The 19,063-nt window shown below is 40.2% G+C and overlaps 1 protein-coding gene across 2 annotated transcripts in view; it reads right to left on the reverse strand.

Moving 5' to 3' along the window:
- Window positions 1-9,708: 9,708 nt before the first annotated feature.
- The window catches only part of ube2e3 (ubiquitin-conjugating enzyme E2E 3 (UBC4/5 homolog, yeast)), a 64,622-nt gene continuing 55,267 nt past the window's right edge, over window positions 9,709-19,063 (reverse strand). For both annotated transcript variants that reach the window (XM_036577324.1, XM_036577315.1), the window contains exon 6: window positions 9,709-10,497. In XM_036577324.1, the coding sequence (XP_036433217.1) occupies window positions 10,400-10,497 (98 nt within the window). In that variant the 3' untranslated portion in view covers window positions 9,709-10,399. The remainder of the gene's footprint in view (window positions 10,498-19,063) is intronic.

The following is a 19,063-nucleotide window of genomic DNA, read 5'->3' on the forward strand; positions in this document are numbered from 1 at the left end:
AAGTTCAAAAGAAGAAGAAGAAGAAAATAAGAAGAAAAAGACAATCAGAAGAAGAAGATCAGAAGAAGAAGAATTTCTTTCTATTTGCCTCACAAAACAAAAACAAACAAACAAACAAGCAATCTGATTTGACAGTGCGCTGCTGCTGATTGGCTGCTGTGATGTCGGCGGCTGAAAGGAAATCACTGCTGCCTGATAAACAAGGCTGAGGCTCTGTTGTCCAGCGTGAATCAGGGTGCTCACCGCACACGCTAATCCACGGCTCACTTCATCTCTATTCAGCTGTTGTGCTCCCCACTTGTAGCTTTAACTGCAAAGAGAAAGGATCCACTCTGCCCGTCCCACAGGGGGCGCTCCCACACACTTGAAGTGCTCCTTCCCTGTCGAGCAACTCTCTTTTTCCCCATCTGATAGAAGTCAAATAACAGAGGAAAACAAGGTCAATAGGTAAAACCACTCAGACGAGCTCTTAGTAAAGACAGGAGAAGAGTTTTAACCCTATAGATCAGTAATTACTGCAGACAGCACAGTGTACACTCACATCCACATTACATTCATATTAACTCACGCAAATTTACTCATCTGACTGCTTTCAAGAAGAAGAAGATAGAACAGAAGAAATAAGGATACAGAGAAGAAGAAATAAGGATACAGAAAAGAAGGAGAAGAAAAGAATCAGAAGAAGAAAAAAAGAAAATAAGAAATAAGAATATTAAGAAGAAGAAGAAGAATTGTGAGAAGAAGAAGAAGAATACTGAGTAGATTACAAAGAAAAAAAAAGGAGAAGAAGAGAAAAGAAAAGAGAACAGTGAGAAGAAAAAGAGGGGAAAAAAGAGGATGATGATGAAGAAGTCTGTAATTTTGCCCCCAAGAAAAAAACACTCCCTGTCCACTTTATCAGAAACCCCTCACGTATAGCTCCAGGTAGGTAGGTGTTTCTAATAAAGTGGCCAGTGTGTGGAAGTACAAGGTAGGTGTTTCTAATAAAGTGGCCAGTTAGTGAAAGCACAAGGTAGGTGTTTCTAATAAAGTGGCCAGTGAGTGAAAGCACAAGGTAGGTGTTTCCAATAAAGTGGCCAGTGTGTGGAAGTACAAGGTAGCTGTTTCTAATAAAGTGGCCAGTGAGTGGAAGCACAAGGTACGTGTTTCTAATAAAGTGGCCAGTGAGTGAAAGCACATGGTAGGTGTTTCTAATAAAGTGGCCAGTGAGTGGAAGCACAAGGTGGGTGTTTCAAACAAAATAACCCCCTTTCTGGAATAAAAGTTTTTTTTTCTTTCTTCTCCTAGATACTCAGTTCAGTGTAACAGAGGTGACCGAACGCATCTGAAAAAGCTGGAAAATGACAGACTCACCCACATCGCCGACATCCATTTTGGCAGAACGCAGCCAACGTTGCCTCTCTGAGTGTAATAGCTGAGCAAAAAGCTCTCCTAATTAGAGAAGAAACTCTGGAGGATGAATTTAACTGAGCTGTCAGTCATGCCTCTTTGGATTCTAATACAAAACAACATTAATCACTCCTGAACCAGATTCCACAGAAAAACTGCACTACATCCAGACGCTTTTATGAACTCAGACAGCTGGAATAGAGGCCGTTTTGTGTGGACAAAAGCGTAGCATCTTCTAGCCTGAATATTAGATTTTTTTGCTGAAATATTTCTTTAAATGAGCTACTTCATCAATCACTGCTCTCCTTCAATCACCTACCACAATACTGACTATTTACATGACCTTAAAAAGATTTTAATGCATGTCCCTAATGCCCTATGAGCCACTGGCATAGCATCAGTCCCTGATAACCTCAATCAAGAAAATATAACAGAAAAAATATAAAAGAATATGGAGATGACAGTAGAGCAGAGCCTTATCCAGACTGACCTGCTACAGTTAATGCTTTGTCTCCCTCGTGTGGCGATGCACGCATCATGCTAACCAGGCCGGTTCTCACACTTCACAGAAATAGTTCAGCCAAAAAGAACACAAAACAAAACCAAAAACATTTTCAAGTCAAGTTATTAAGTAATCAAGTTACAGTATATATATATATATATATATATATATATATATAAACAGCGATCAGGCATAACATTATGACCACCTCCTTGTTTCTACACTCATTGTCCATTTTATCAGCTCCACTTACTATATAGGTGCACTTTGTAGTTCTACAGTTACAGACTGTAGTCCATCTGTTTCTCTGGATACTTTGTTAGCCCCCTTTTACCCTGTTCTTCAGTGGTCAGGACCCCCATGGACCCTCACAGAGCAGGTACTATTTGGGTGGTGGATCATTCTCAGCACTGCAGTAACACTGACGTGGTGGTGGTGTGTTAGTGTGTGTTGTGCTGGTACGAGTGGATCAGACACAGCAGTGCTGCTGGAGTTTTTAAACACTGTGTCCACTCACTGTCCACTCTATTAGACACTCCTACCTTGTCAGTCCACCTTGTAGATGTAAAGTCAGAGACGATAGCTCATCTGCTGCTGCACAGCTTGTGTTGGTCATCCTCTAGTCCTTCATCAGTGGTCACAGGACGCTGTTGGCTGGATATTTTTGGTTAGTGGACTATTCTCAGTCCAGCAGTGACACTGAGGTGTTTAAAAACTCCAGCAGCACTGCTGTGTCTGATCCACTCAGACCAGCACAACACACACTAACACACCACCACCACGTCAGTGTTACTGCAGTGCTGAGAATGATCCACCACCCAAATAGCACCTGCTCTGTGAGGGTCCATGGGGGTCCTGACCACTGAAGAACAGGGTAAAAGGGGGCTAACAAAGTATCAGAGAAACAGATGGACTACAGTCTGTAACTGTAGAACTACAAAGTGCACCTATATAGTAAGTGGAGCTGATAAAATGGACAATGAGTGTAGAAACAAGGAGGTGGTCATAATGTTATGCCTGATTGGTGTATATATATATATATATATATATAGCAAATAAGCAATCGTGCATTAAAGTGTGCAGGAGTGTGTTCTCTGTAAAGGACGTGTAACTTATTTACACTTCAAAAATCAACTAAACATAATTTGATGCCAAACTGTGCATATGACTGTAACTTACCTGGTACTTGGAGATGGTTTCAGATTTACTTTCCTGCTTAAATGCCTGATGTTACTTTGAAATTCAGTGTATGTCTGTACATTTACATTTACATTCACAGCATTTAGCAGACGCTCTTATCCAGAGCCACTTACAAAAAGTGCTTTGTCTATCTAGAGAAAGTATCTTTGCTAGTTACAAACAGGTTAGAGAGAGAAAGCCAGTCCTGAGCTCAGATACATACAAGAGTTAACATACATTTCAATCAGTACTCGTATTAGTGCTCATTTAAGTGCTGTATAAAGAGACGGTCTTCAGTCTGCGTTTGAAGGCCGTGAGAGACTCTGCTGTTCGGACAGCCAGTGGGAGTTCGTTCCACCACCTGAGTGCCAAGACAGAGAACAGTCCTGATGCTTGTCTTGCACGCGTCTTGAAGGATGGCGGGTCAAGCCGAGCTGTACTTGAAGCTCGAAGGGCTCGAGGTACAGTTCGAGTTTTGACCGCTGCCATTAGGTGGGGAGGGGCTGGTCTGTTTTTGGCTTTAAATCTGACATGTGCAGCTACAGGAAGCCAGTGAAGGGAGCGCAGCAGTGGAGTGATGTGACTGAACTCTGTACCACCCAAATAATACTGACTTATTTTACTGTGTCCATTATTAGCATAATAACAAGAACAGGTTAGTCAATTCACTCAATGAAACTATCTTGGTTCTTATTATTTTTACCCAAATTAATTACACAGCACGAGACTGAACCCACTTACTCAGTTAACATCTAGAAACTGTTGGGCATTTCAGTGTAATTCAGTTAACCTGTATCAGAACCGGGCGGCACGGTGGCACAGTGGGTAGCGCTGTCGCCTCACAGCAAGAATGGCCTGGGTTCGATTCCCGGCCGGGTGACCAGGGTCATTTCTGTGTGGAGTTTGCATGTTCTCCCCGTGTCTGTGTGGGTTTCCTCCCACAGTCCAAAGACATGCAGTCAGGCTGATTGGACGTGCTAAATTGCCCATAGGTGTGAGTGTGTGTGTGAATGTCTATGTCTGTCTGTCTGCCCTGCGATGGACTGGCGACCTGTCCAGGGTGTATCCTGCCTTCTGCCCAATGACAGCTGGGATAGGCTCCAGCACCCCACCGCGACCCAGAAGGATAAGCGGTTTAGATGATGGATGGATGTATCAGAACCTACCATCATGTAAGCCAAGAGGGTTATCCAGTACTTTTGGAGTTTGTACCTCACACTTATCTGGTCAGTACTTACAACCTAAAGGACTATAAAAGAAAGTGTTACCAACATGGCAAACTATGCTATTAAACCAGTTCTAAAGACCTTTAAACCTTTAAATCTGCCTTAATAATGAGCAAAGAAGGTAAAGGAAGCGTTCTAGAAAACAGTAAACTGTGGTAATTAGGGGAACTCCAGGGTAAGAGGAAAAAAGCAGGAACACTAAAGTGTGCGGTGCTGCTAAGCAGCTTGAATCTTTCAGCAGCATGAGTGGTGCTCATTAAACTCAAAAGACAAATTAAAAGTGCTTGTTATGGATTTCTGTGCACCTACACAGGCACCAATTTGTACAACGTCATGATTTACAGCACTGAGTGGAATATAAATACCATATGCATGTTTATATTGATCACACACAGATGTCTATATTGATCACAAACACATACTGCAATCACTGGTGGCCCACATTGCATGGAAAGATGGCACAGAAGTCGGCCAGATGTGGTTATTGGAAATTTTAAATGTGCAAAAGTCAGAGACCACCTTTAATTTATTTAACTTCCATAGAAAATGACCTTTAAAAAAGAAAGTTATTCGTTTCTCAGGAGATATTTTTGAAATGAGATATAAGAAAATCCACTGACATAACGTTAAAGGAAAATAAGTGGAAAAAAAAACATGAGTTTCCAAAACTGGAGCTAAAAAAATGATTAAAAGCTACAGAGAAAATGTGTCTCCTAACAACCACCTGGAAGACCTGCTAGACACCAAAACTGCCCCCTTTAGATAAACAGCACTTAAAACTTTCATCTCTGAGAGAGAGGAGAAAATCAAGCTGCTTCAGATCTGAAAACATCCACAGGTGTTTCTGTCCATCCTTCCACTGTGAGAAGACGACTCAGCGCTGTGGGTCTGAAAGGATGTGTAGCTGATCAAGAAGAACCTCACTGAGAAAAGGAGATGGACACATCAAACAAAGAAGCTGACCAATGGACCGACCACCCCAGAGTCCAGACCTCAACACCACTGAATGTGTTTGATTACTTCAGAAAATCATCAACCAGCTTCTAAGACTGAACTTTGGAGGTGTGTCTGCAGATTCTTTGAGGAACTGAAAGTGAGTCTCCTGAAAAGAATGGAAGCTGTAATAAAAACACTAAATACTGAAACATTTGATTATATATTTAGCTGAGGCTTATGTGTAATTTTCTGTTCGATATGTTTTCTGATGCTTAAAGCCAATTGTAAATGGAAAATAAATAAAGGAAATTACTTTCACAAGACTGTAGAGCTGCTGTTTGAGTGACGGGTCAGTCTACATACTGCAAAGACTCTTATTAAGAGAGGTGTAATCATGTTTTAGGGCGCCCAAATGTGACAAAGTTGATTTTTCACCAGACTGTCCCTTTAAAGAGTGAATGACATCAGGCTCTGACAGGAGGCCCCTCTACCTCTGCTGAGAGCGTCATTAAAATACGAGCCACCAGGGGGCTGCAGACTTCACCCCCATTCAGTTCTCCTGCAGGGTGTATATGTGACAGATCACCGGTCAGAATTAATCTCACTCTGTACACAAACACCAGAGAGAGAGAGAGAGAGAGAGAGAGAGAGAGAGGAAACAAAGAAAGAGGGAGAGAGAGACAGGGATGAGAGAGAAGAAAGTGAGAGAGGAGAAAGGAAAGGGGTAAGAGAGACAGACAGAGGGATGAGAGAGAAAGAAAGAGAGAGAGAAAGAAAAGGAAAGGGGAAAGAGAGAAGGATGAGAGAGAAAGAAAGAGAGAGAAGAAAGAAAAGGAAAGGGGAAAGAGAGACAGAGAGACAGTGGGATGAAAGAGAAAGAAAGAGAGAGAGAGGAGAGAAAGAAAAGGAAAGGGGAAAGAGAGAGAGACAGTGGGATGAGAGAAAGAAAGAGATGAAAGAAAGGAAAGGGGAAAGAGAGAGACAGAGGGATGAGAGAAAGAAAGAGAGAGAGGAGAAAGAAAAGGAAAGGGAAAGAGAGAGAGGGGGATGAGAGAGAAAGAAAGAGGAGAAAGAAAAGGAAAGGGAAAAGAGAGACAGAGGGATGAGAAAGAAAGAGAGAGGAGAAAGAAAAGGAAAGGGGAAAGAGAGACAGAGAGAGGGATGAGAGAAAGAGAGAGAGAGGAGAAAGAAAAGGAAAGGGGAAAGAGAAAGAGAGGGATGAGAGAGAAAGAAAGAGAATGTGAACGTGTTTGAATGTGTCTGTGTGTATTTAACTGTGAGAGCCGTTTTACCGTTAAATACAGTAAAAATACAGTTTCTGCTTCTGTGGAAAGAAAGTTTAAATACCAGAGAAACACCACAGTAAAGAAGCTCCAAACTGGATAAACCACTGTTATGTAGATGTTAGTAATGTTTATACGAGTCTGAGTGAATCTACACTGTTTTGAATAGAACAGTGACTCTCTAGAGGTTGACATTTACATCTACAGGCGTTCATGAATACAATAACAGATTGATTTAAATATCTTAATTTATGCTCTGCTGCCTCCTGATTAAACAGAACCCTGATGGAAACGCAGTCAAACCTGTAAACAAGATGTTCTCTTTTTTGCATTTTCAGAGATGGTAAAACTTCAAAATGTCATAAATTAGTGTCTGATAAATATTAAAAACCCAAAAAGTAACGTTCATGAAAATTCTTGAAAAAACAAAAACACAAAGCATAAAAAGCCCCAAAAGTCAGTATTTCCCCATGTGAGGAGTTCCTGCAGGCCACCACATTTATGTAATTCTTATATTTTTACTAATTTTCTCAGAACTTTAGGCCCAGAAATTATTCGATAACACTTTACTGTAGGCTACTGTTCCTAAGGCTTCATGACACTTACATATGCTTGTCATGACAACTGACATAAATGTTCATAAATGCTTTTCCAGTAGGCATCATTTGCTATAAATTTTACATTTACCAGTTTTGACCAAAGTTAGCTAATGTAGCCTTTATGACAGATGACACCTGTTGAAAGAAGCCTTTATAAACATTTATGCAGGGTTATGTCAGTTGTCATAAGCTAAAGTAGGTGTCATTAAAGCCTTATGAGCAGCACTCTACAGTAAAGTGTTACCATTTATTCTAACAAGTGATTCCAAACTTTTAAACAGCAGTGTTCTCACTAGGGATGTGCACGGGTACTCCAACACTCGGTTCTCCATTCGAGGTGAGCACAAATCACTATTACCAGGCTAACTACTCTCGCTGATGTTAGCCATGTTGGTCCACGAACAATGAACATCTATTTCTCTGACAGAAAATATGTTGAAACATCATCCACTGAGGAGAAAATAGCTCGTGTAGAAGATGATGCATCCACATCAGTGTCCAACGTGACACTAGTTAGACCTGTTAGCTCATCTGAAGGGGCAGCCACTACAACAGAGGTATTCAAATTTTCCCTCGAGGCCTCCTTGCCAGTCCCACAGAACTTGTATTGTCCATTAATAGCTGGCTAACAAAACAAACTAAAATAAAAAGCAGCACATGACAAAAAGAGCCTCATAAAAAAAGTTTTATAAGAGTCGTTTTAATATTTATTTTTTGCAATTTCCTATCTCAACTCTCACCTGCGTCCCCCTGCAATTCCTTCACGCCCCACTAGGGGGGCCTGCCCCACAGTTTGAATACCCCTGCACTACAACATATACAACACAGAAAGCTACTGATGCCCCTCTGCTGTTTTTGAATAATAAAACGTTTCTCTGCGCTTTGCCATAATTTTGTAGCACCAGTGCTGTCACCCAAAAACGCCAAATCTACAGCCTGACACTACTTTCGTTTGGTTTTCATTGCCATTCGGTGCGTTCCAATCAGGAGGCAGCTGTCTAAGCAGGCAGCATTTGCGTGCTCCCGAGACGAAGCCTGTCCCATTCAGAAGGCAGCGTAAGTCAGCTGCCTGCTAAGGTGCCTTATTTTAAACAGATTCCAAGGCAGCGTCGCATGTATCCTTCTCAGAGAAGGCAATCCCACAATCCTGTTCACCGGCCGAGAGTTCCATCGCTTCAGTTTGAAATAGGTGGCAGGCGGAGCGGCAGTTTCCGCCGAGGAATATGTTTACAAATTGTGCCTATTTTCTTCTGTTTTCAGTTGACTGATGCATTTGTGTCGTATTAAACATGTTTTTGTTTGTAGTTTGACTGAAATTCAAACTCGTTTAAATGTAGCTTAGCTATGTAGCTAAACACTTTTGCCCTACAAGCAGCTATCATTACGTGAAGCTAACTTTAGCTTAGCTGACACGCTCAGGGGGTTAGCATACTTGTCCGTCTGGTTTAAAATAATTGTTTTTCTAGTTGACTGTTTTTTGGTGCTTTTTGTATGTGTATATATATATATATATATATATATATATATATATATATATATATATATATTTATCGCTGTTGTTGGAAGAAAAGCTCGTATGTCCGAAATGAGAATTTTACAGGAAAAGGACATACTTTACTTTGTGGAATCACCTCCCAACCTCGGTTCGGGACTCAGACACACTCTCTACATTTAACACTAGACTCAAAACTTTTCTGTTTGCACAAGCATTCTGCTAATATCAGTTGTTGCACTATTCACTCACTAATATCTCTCCGTAAACGGACCTGTCCTCTTAATCAATTTCTCTCTCTCGCTCTCTCTCCCTTTATTTGAGCCCCTGAGTGTCGTCTGCCTGAGTCGCCACATGGGAGCCACCAGAGCTGCTAAAGTCACCAGAGCTGCATCTCTGTTGGCTGATCTGCACCGTTTTGACCACCATGGAGTTTCACGCTGTACAAAGCTGTACAAACCTCACCTGCATGAACTGACCCTCCTGCTGCTGCTGCATAAACTCAAACTATCTAATTAACCATTGCTCCGCCTGTTTTTCCCCGTCCTGTATTCTACTAATGCTGTTTGCTATCCGGTGTGGACCAGAGGAGGATGCGTTCCCCTTTAGAGTCCTGGTTCCTCTCAAGGTTTCTTCCTCTTGCTCTTAGGGAGTTTTTCCTTGCCACTGTTGCCACTGGCGACGCTCATGGGGGCTCGGACCCGGACTTTTCTGTAAAGTTGCTTTGTGACAACGCCTGTCGTAAAAAGCGCTACATAAATAAACTTTGACTTGACTTTGACTTTCAATGTAAGTCAATGGAACCAGAATTCATTTTGGGCTGTTTCTTTTGGTCCATTCTACATGAAATTTACACACAATGTAAAGGGGATCAGGCCTTTTTTAAATAATGTCAAAAGCTGAAAAACGACAAAAATGGAGATACGGGGTTTTCTTCCGACAGCAGCGATATGTATACAACGTTGTTTTTCCGACTCAGTGGTTCACCAGATATCTGTTCAACAGCTCTTACAGATACTCAAATATCAAAATTAGTCAGAATGCACCTTCCTAGTACACAAACACACACACACACACACACACACACACACTCCTCCGAGTGGACAGGTTATTGTAGTTTTTTTATTGTGTATGAGGGGATATTACATCAGTGGCTCATTTCAGCTGAGCTACAAAACGTTCAATGATCTTCTCTTCATTACAAAGTGACAAAAAGAGGGACAGGTTCACAACATCATCATCATCATCATCATCATGGAGCACGTGGGGCGCATAGAAATGACATCATTTCTAATATTCTACAGCTAGATGCTACACTTTTTTTGTTTTTGACTTCATACAGATAATGGATTCGGCTAAAATGCACCATAATATTTGGTTGACTTTTAGGAACAGTTTCCTTATTACATCACAAAATACATTTGTTTTTTTGCTTTTTATTATTTTTTTAATATCCCAAAGAAGCGAGACTTGCAAGTAGGCATTTTAAACAGAACTAAATCTACAGCTACAAAAACAAAACAAAACAAAAAACCAAAAAAAAAAAACCCTCTACACCGGAGCGGTCAGCTGTGCAGGTGTTCCCCGAGTCCGTTCTGGGTCAGATAAACAGGGCAGGGTTGGTTTGACGTATACATACCAGTCCGTATCGTAAAGGCTATAAAGATCTGCTGCGCGTTTGTAAAGTTGCTTCTCCTGGATCCGCTCACCCCTGCAGGAGCTGGTGGGGGTGTCTGGTGGGGGTCTGGAGGGTTCGGCGGGGTGTTCTGGGGGGTGTCGGGGAGGGTGGACGTCTATGTGGCATATCTCTTGGTCCACTGTCGGGCTATCCTGTCATGTTCCGCTCTGTTGGTCAAATACTGAGTGGCTATACTTCCAACCAAAGGATCCGCTATGGAGAGAGAGAGAGAGAGAGAGAGAGAGAGAGAGATGGAGAGAGATATGGAGAGAGATATGGAGAAAGAAAAAGAGGGAAGAAAGAGGGAAGAGAAAAGAGAAAGTAGAGCGAGAGAAAGATGGAGGGAGAGAGAAAAAGAGGAGAGAAGGAAAGAGAGTGAGAGAATGGGAGGAAAGAGGGAGGAAAGAGGGTGGAAAGAAAGGAGAGAGAGAGAGAGAGAGATGGAGAGAGAGATATGGAGAAAGAAAGAGAGGGCGGAAAGAGATAAAGAGAAAGCAGAGCGAGAGAAAGAGATAAAGGGAAAGAGAAAAAGAGGAGAGAGGGAAAGAGAGTGAGAGAATGGGAGGAAAGAGGGGGCAAAGAGGGGGGAAAGAAAGGAGAGAGGAGAGGGAGAGAGAAAAAGAGGAGAGAGAAAAAGAGAGAGGAGAGAAAAAAGGGAGAGAAAACGAGGAGAGAGAGATGGACAGAAACAGAGAAAGAGATGGAAAAAGAGGAAAGAGAGAGAGGAAGAAGAGAGACAGACAGAGAGAGACAGAGGAGAGAGACGGAAAAAGAAGAAAAGACAAGAGAGAAAAAAGAAAAGGGGAAGAGCGAAAAGAGAAAAAAGAGTGAGAAAGAAGGGGATGAGAGAGAGGAAGGGTGAGAGAAAGAGATTAAGAGAAGAAGTAAAGAGAAAAAAGAAGAAAGAGACAGAACAGAGAGACGAGAGAGAAAAAGGGGGAAGACAGAGAAAAGAGAGAGAGAGAGAGAGAGAGAGAGAGAGAGAGAGAGAGAAAGAAAGGGCAAATAGAAAGGCAGAAAGGGGAGATGAAAAAGATTAAGGTTAAGAAAAGGTAGATAAAGAGAGAGAGAGAGAAAGAGAAAGAGAGCGAGAGAGTAGAACAGAAAGACAACAGAACAAGAGGAAAGGAGAGGAAAACAGAAAAGGGGAGAGAGAGATCAAAAAAGAGAGTGAAAAAAGTAAGAGAGAGAGCACAAAAGAAGAAAGGAATAAAGAGAAAGAAAATAAAGAGAGAACAAGAAAAGATGGGAGAGAGACAGAGAGAGAGAGAGAGAGAGAGAGAGAGAGAGAGAGAGAGAGAGAGAGCAATTTTAGACTGACAGTAATAATAACCTCTGTAACCCAAAAGAACTGAAAATACAAGTGTGCTCTTCTGTCGTCTCAATAAGCCTCTGAACCACCCTGGACGGAATAGAGAGAGAGAGAGAGAGAGAGAGAGAGAGAGAGAGAGAGAGAGAGCGCATTGTGGACAAGTGAACAAAAGCAGAGAGAGTGAGAAAGAAAGACAGAACAGGGAGAAAGAGAGAAACATCTGAGGTCACATTTCAAAAAACACCCAGCAGCGTGCAGCTCTCTGAACAGGCCACAGTGCTGCGGACGTCCTCAAAGCTCTCTGAAGTTGCTGTCTGGATACTTTTGGACATGTTGGACTTGTTTCCTAGGATGTGGCTTAATCCCTCTCTGAGAAACCAACCTATAGTGTAGGCCAGACCTACTCGTCAAACATCTGGACACACCTACTCAGAGGGGTTTTATTTATAGTGTTAGTATTACAGGTGGGCGATATGGCAAAAATAAAACACCACGATACTTAAAAAATGTTCATAAAACGTCACAATATTTATTTTCAGTCCGATCAGTTGGAAAAGAGAAAAACCAACAGCTCTATATTAAAAATACTATTAAGGGGCTCCCGAGTGGCGCAACCGTCTAAGCGTTGGCCCTATCATCAGGAGATCGCGAGTTCGATCCCTGGTGATGCTACAGCCATCCGTAGCCGGGAGTCCGAGAGAGCACAATGGGCCTCGCTCTCTCTGGGTGGGTGGGATGCCCCCCCTAGTCAGCGCAGGCGTCTGTTAGCTGACGTAACAGATCTGGCGGTTGGCGCTTTCCTCTGAGTGCGTTCGGCTGTCCAGTGACGTTGCGTGAGTGGCAGTTCGAAAAGAAGCGGTGGTTGGCTTCACAGGTCTCGGAGGAAGCCTGTGTTAGCCTTCACCCTCCTAGCGTTGATAGCGTCGTGTGTGATTGGGGGAGTCCTAACTAGCGGGTGGAATTGGAGACGACTAAATTGGGGAGAAAATCTGGTAAAAATTAATAAAAAAAAAAAAATACTATTAAAACTGAGCACAATGATCTTTATTCAGTATTTTATATACTGTGCTGCACTAAATCCAGTTAAACAGGACGAACTTTATAATGAAACATGCAGTTGGTCAGTGTTCTACACACTGAAAAAAGATGGTTCTTCCAGGGTTCTTTAGTAAAGAAAATGGTTCTATAATGGTTCAAAGAATCCTTGCATGATTAAAGGGTTCTTTGCATCATGAATGTGTTCTTCAGATTGATGGAGAATGTGCTGTAGATGGTTCTACACAGAACTGAGTTCCACACTTTTAAAAAAGATGATTCTTCAAGGGTTCTTTAATAAAGGAAATGGTTCTATGTGAAACCATGAACACTCAAAGAACCCTTTGCATGATTCTTTGCATCATGAATGTGTTCTTCAGATTGATGGAGAATGTGCTGTAGATGGTTCTACACAGAACTATGTTCTACACGTTGAAAAAAAGGTTCCTTACGGGTTCTTTAGCAAAGAAAATGCTTCTATGTAGAACCATGAACACTCAAAGAACACTTTGCATGATTAAAGGGTTCTTTGCATCATGAATGTGTTTTTTCAGATTGATGGAGAATGTGCTGTAGATGGTTCTACACCGAACTGTGTTCTACACATTGACAAAAGATGGTTCTTCAAGGGTTCTTTAGTAACAGTAATGGTTCTATATAGAACCATGAACACTCAACAAACCCTTTGCATGATTAAAAGTGTACTTTCATTGTGAAAGCGTTGTTCAGATTGATGGGAAATGTGCTGTAGATAGTTCTATATAGAACCTTTTTGAAAAGAATTCTATGTAGTACCAAAACAGTTCTTCTATTGTAACAAGCGTGACATTGTAAGAAGAACCCTTTTCAAAAAGTGTCTATATAGAACCATATACAGAACATTATCCATCAATCTGAAGGTGCACCATGCAAAGACGTCTTTAATCATGCAAAGGAGTCTTTGGGTGTTAAGGGTTCTATAAAGAACCATCTTTTTAGGAGCGTACAAGTACTGATATCACAATCTGTTCAGAAAAGCATATTGTATTGTGACATAATTTATCAAGATAATGTTATATATTGTCATACTGCCCAGCTCTAATTATTATTATTATTATTATTATTATTGTTACTATTATTATTGTTATTTGTAGTACAATTTCCCAATTGCACTGATGAAGGGTGTATTACAATTACACACTGTACATAGTTTGAACATGCCTTCTCATAAAAGGGTTTTCTTCGGTTTTATTTAGAGTAATAGTGAAGGCTCTATTACAGTTCAGCTATGTCTATTCATACAGAGCTTTCCCGTATCTCTCTATTTCCCACATTAGAATAAAGCAATAAGCCACTCCAGGCCATGCATCACACTAATTTAACTCTCTGCATCATGCAGCATTAACTGTGCTACCCACACTGTACAATACAGCCTCAAGCTGCTTATTGCACTGCAAAAACTTTAACTCTGATCGATCGAGGCTGGAAAATAGTCATTAATTAATTCATTAAAACTGCTTTTGGTACATAAACCTGCAGAAATGTTGCAAGTGGATCTTAGAAAGGATAATGGGCCCCATAAATTACAGGACCTCGCCAGGTAAAACTGACCCAGCTCCCAAAGGGCTTCAGAATAAGTTCTAAAAGATCTAGTTTATCAGTTACGTCTGTCCTCGTACTCATGCTGAAGCAGGTCTGGGTGGAATAAGCTCTGCAGTCATGAGGGATGACGTGGAGCTGAGAGTGACTGCAGATCAGACAGCTGAGTTTCAGAGCCCTCAAAGCTGACTCAGCTCAGCACACACACACACACACACACACACACACACACAGAGCTGCACAGCACACACACAGGCCTTAATGGAGGATCTGAAACTGGAGCCTGGAGGTCTTAGCCATGCAAAGAATCTGTAGAGCTGCTTTTAGTTAGGCCTGGCATGCAGCAAAGGACTTTCAAAATCCCGGGAATGGAGTGCTCTGCATATTTAAACGACTTCTTTTCCAGCCTAGCAGTGTGTACACTATACACACTGGAGTATATGGATCATTCGACTGAACTGGTTCAAAGTCAGAGCTGAAAACACATTTTGGACTTTAGACTAAAATTCCTCTGCTTTGAGTGACTCTGTACCTTAATTATGTTTAGTGTGTTAAATGACTGAATATTTAATTTTGTCATTAACAACACCATCATAACACCACCGAAACCTTATCAAATGTTTCAGTGCTGACAATTTTAGATCATTTTGAGCAAAACTCAAAAACATTAGTGAGTACATGACCAGCAAACACAGCTTCGAACAGTTATACCCACATTAAATCATCATAGAGACAGTTACTCAAAACAGTGGGATCTAACTGCTCACCATGTGGCCATGAGGGACAGGGATGCAGCCTCACTTCCTGCTCTAAAATGCAGGGACGTGGCTAAAATTAGGCTCCACTTACAGACTAAAACACTGTGTTTCGGTGGTGACATGAAAATGTGGGACAGCATTTTTTGAAGTTTTTTATTTTTCAATTAAACTCATGATAAATCTAAATAAAGTTAGTTAGATAAATCTAAATTTACCTAACTAATTAAACTAAGTCCAAAAGATCTCTGAAAAAAACACTGAAAAAATACCAAAAAAAATGCAACTATTATTTTCACAGGTATAAATTTAGGGGTTATGGTTTGGAACAGACACCTCCTCATAGAAAGTACCCCTTAAATGATGAGTCTGTATATATGTAGCTTATTGCTATCTCAACTAATGTCTTTGGCTTAAATAGATCATAACATAATCCTAATAAATATCTAAGATCTGAATACTTTTTAAGGCAGTAATTTGAATGCTGATGCTACACCTGTACAAAATGCTGTGGCGTAATTATGGATGACTCATTGTGCTCATTAGTCAGTTGCCTCTTATTTTCCAATGTAGCACTTTATTTGATTTATATTGATTATATAAGAAACTTTTTTTTCATCTAAAAATTCCACGTCAGTTTGGTCTTTTACAGAGCAAATAATGTTGCTTATTTTGACTAACTTCGGCTGATATAAAGTACTAGCATTTCGTGTATCAAAATAACTTATACTGCTTTGGGTATTTATTAAAATAAGCCAGAAAAATAGCCAAAAAATAATTGTTTGTAAATAATAATTTGTAAAGAAATCACACTTAATTTAGTTTCAATGAAAACCTTAATGAAAAATAAATAAAATAAAAAAATAAACCACAACAATGCATGATGATGCACTTTCACCAGAGTTGGTCCTGCCTAGAAATGTGAAAAGTTACATGATATATTTTTCAGTATTAAAAATAGTACTGAAAAAAAATAGTACTCAGTACTTAAAATAAAATTATAACAATCACTTAATAATTGACATATATAAATAACACCTAATAGCAGAACTAGTTCTAAATAGAAGCAACCAATCACTTCAACAGTCATGTGAACTGCTTTCTTGTAGACTAGAGAAACGGTGGGCACTTCAGACAGTCTGAGGGAAAGAGCTCTTAAGAAAAGCAAATACACAATGATAAAGCTGACAACAGGCAAGTATGACCTACTGTAGTCATTTTCACTCGTGACTAACGCAGCTGTACAGGTCTGCAGGCGGGAGCGGGACAAAACGTTTAAGTTGCAGGTGGGAGTGGAACAGCCAATCAGAACAGAGCTCAATTATCTTACAACAGTCTTAAAGGCACAGTGACTAAAACAGCCTGTTTAATTCTGAGGGATGAGAGAAGCTGGACAATCGAGATGTAGAAATGAATTGTTGGTACATAAAGCCACACTACTGTTAAAAGTGGACCTTAAGGGAAAAAAGCAGCACTGCTGCGTCTGATCCACTCGCACCAGCACAACACACACTAACGCACCACCACCACGTCAGTGTCACCGCAGTGCTGAGAATGATCCACCACCCATATAACACCTGCTCTGTGGGGGTCCTGACCACTGAAGAACAGGGTAACAAAGTATGCAGAGAAACAGATGGACTACAGTCTGTAACTGTAGAACTACAAAGTGCACCTATATAGTAAGTGGAGCTGATAACGAAGTGGTCAGTCAGTGTATGTGGCACCAGTGGTTCAACTTAACAGATGCCAGACAAAAATAAATATTGTGACATAGTCTGCATCGTAATCATTTCCTGATGTATATATGATATTATATTTTTGCCATATCACCCACTCCTTGTATTTACATACTCATTTGTTTATTTTTACAAGTGTACTGTAGTTAAAGCTGTGAATGTTTCTGCAAATGAAACTGACAGTTAAAAGTAAGGCCCTTTGGTTGACTGAGAAAATCTTAAGCAAGCAACAGCCCTAAAGGATCCCAGGGCTATTTTTAGTCCAAACAGACTGTGTCATCATCAGTGTAGGAGAAGAGCTAACACCCTTTAGCGAGGGACAGGGTGTTGAGGGAAACACCTTGTTTCCCTCCCAGAAACTTGACTCTCTGCAAACAATCACTAAGCCTGCTTCAGTCGTCTCAGTTTAAATGCTTTTAAATATATCCGACAGCAGATCCTTAAGGTCACGTGTAGCGCTGAGACAGCTGGTATGAACTCATATAAGAGCTATTTGTTTAGAGGTAAATAACTTTGGTCAAATGTTGCAAAGATTGTTTAATGCAGTGGGTGTTTGTCTCTATCTGTCACACGTGGCACATAGTCAAACACCATGGAGAACAATCCTTTCCTTCTATTATAAACATGCTTTAAATGTTCTATTATCAGTACACAGTCAGAAATAAAGGGACAGTACAGGTACATTTTTCGTTCATCAAGGTACAAACAGTGTAAATGTTCAATCAAAGGTACAACAGTGGTTTTAAGGTCCAGTTATGAACCTTAAATAAGTTTTTCCAGGTGAAAAGTTTGTATTTGTACCTTTTCATAACCGAATGTTTTAAAACAGAACAGTAAAATAAAAGCCTGGAGACGAGACGGGGTGTGTGGAGTCAGTACAGCTTAGAACATATCATTTCAGTGGATTATGGTTCAGTTATGTTCCCTGACTAAAGGTACTGAGATGTACCCTTGAGGGTCCCACCCCAGTGACAAGAGGGGTCCTGCCCTAGTGACAGTTTCACACCTTTATTTCTGAGAGTGTACTCCATACAGGAAACTATGCTGAAATGACTGTCCGTGGTAGGTGACCATATGCTACAGGTGTGGCAGATACTGATTAGGCTGGAAAACGCTGGCGTATTTCTTTAGTGGTCAGTATTGGGCAAAGTTTCCACATAATTAAATGATTGAGATGTAAACAGAGTCGTTCAGAGTGGTTTGGTGTGAAACGCTCTGTTCTAGAGAAACTTACAGAGTCAGAGCTGTTCACAGTGGTGGTGATAGGAACCAGACGTCCACCTCTAAAAGCTCCCTCACGGAAAGTTACTACATGAAACAGGTACAAATATGCTGCCTGATGTCTGAGGCATTGTTGTGTTTACTGTATTTATACAATATTTATATACCATGTACAATTTATATACATCATACAATTCAATTACAATGTTTATACTGTATTTATTTATTGTATTTGTATGTGTTGTATTTCCTCGCTTATTTATGGTATCATATCACTTTTTATAAGCAATTTTTTACTTATTCTGCCAGTGCGCAGAACAACTTTTAGTCACTCATCTTTTACAGTTTTACAGTTAAATTAAACAGCTGTGGAATGCAAATAAGCTTAAGCTAGATGCTCTATATACATTACATGTGTTGCATTCTATGTAACAATGTTTATTTGTATTGTCCCTGTCAAATAAACATCTAAAATAAAATTAAAAAATAGATTTATTATTTAATTTTGCTATTTTATTTTAGATATTTAATTTTGTGTAAAAATATTTGTGCTTATTTATTTTTATGGTTATTTATTTATTTTTTGAGTTTTTTTTTTTTAGTTATTTTCCTTCCTTTTCTCAATGTTTTTACCTTCTCTGTGCTCTTTCCTCTCTTACGAGCTTTATTTGCCTTTGTCATTGTAAAGCACTTTGAGCTGCATTTTAATCTATGAAACGTGCTATATAAACAAAGCTTATAAGCCTTATTATTATTATTATCATTGTTATTATTATTATTAGTGAATGAACAATGAACCATTTCACATCAAAACACTATGAAGACTGTTTGCATCTCAACCACTGAATGATGCAGAAATGATGAAAGATCAGTGAAATTCCCCTTTAACTGACCCATGTTTAAATCAGCGTGCTGTATTAAGTCCTGCACTGTGGTTCAGAACACATGAATACATATTAATGTATTGTTGTTTATCGTTATTGTGAGTCTGGTCTTTGGAATAATGATAACACAGAAGGCTGTTTTACACAAATGAGCTATCTAACAAATCATTATGTGTGTTATTGAGTGCCGTGAGCATCCTGACCAATCACAGGCATTCTAGGCGACTTTCTGTGGGGGTTTTGATGAATGGAGGC

Source organism: Colossoma macropomum, unplaced genomic scaffold, assembly GCF_904425465.1.
Source record: "Colossoma macropomum unplaced genomic scaffold, Colossoma_macropomum, whole genome shotgun sequence".
In the NCBI taxonomy this organism is placed as follows: Eukaryota; Metazoa; Chordata; class Actinopteri; order Characiformes; family Serrasalmidae; genus Colossoma; species Colossoma macropomum.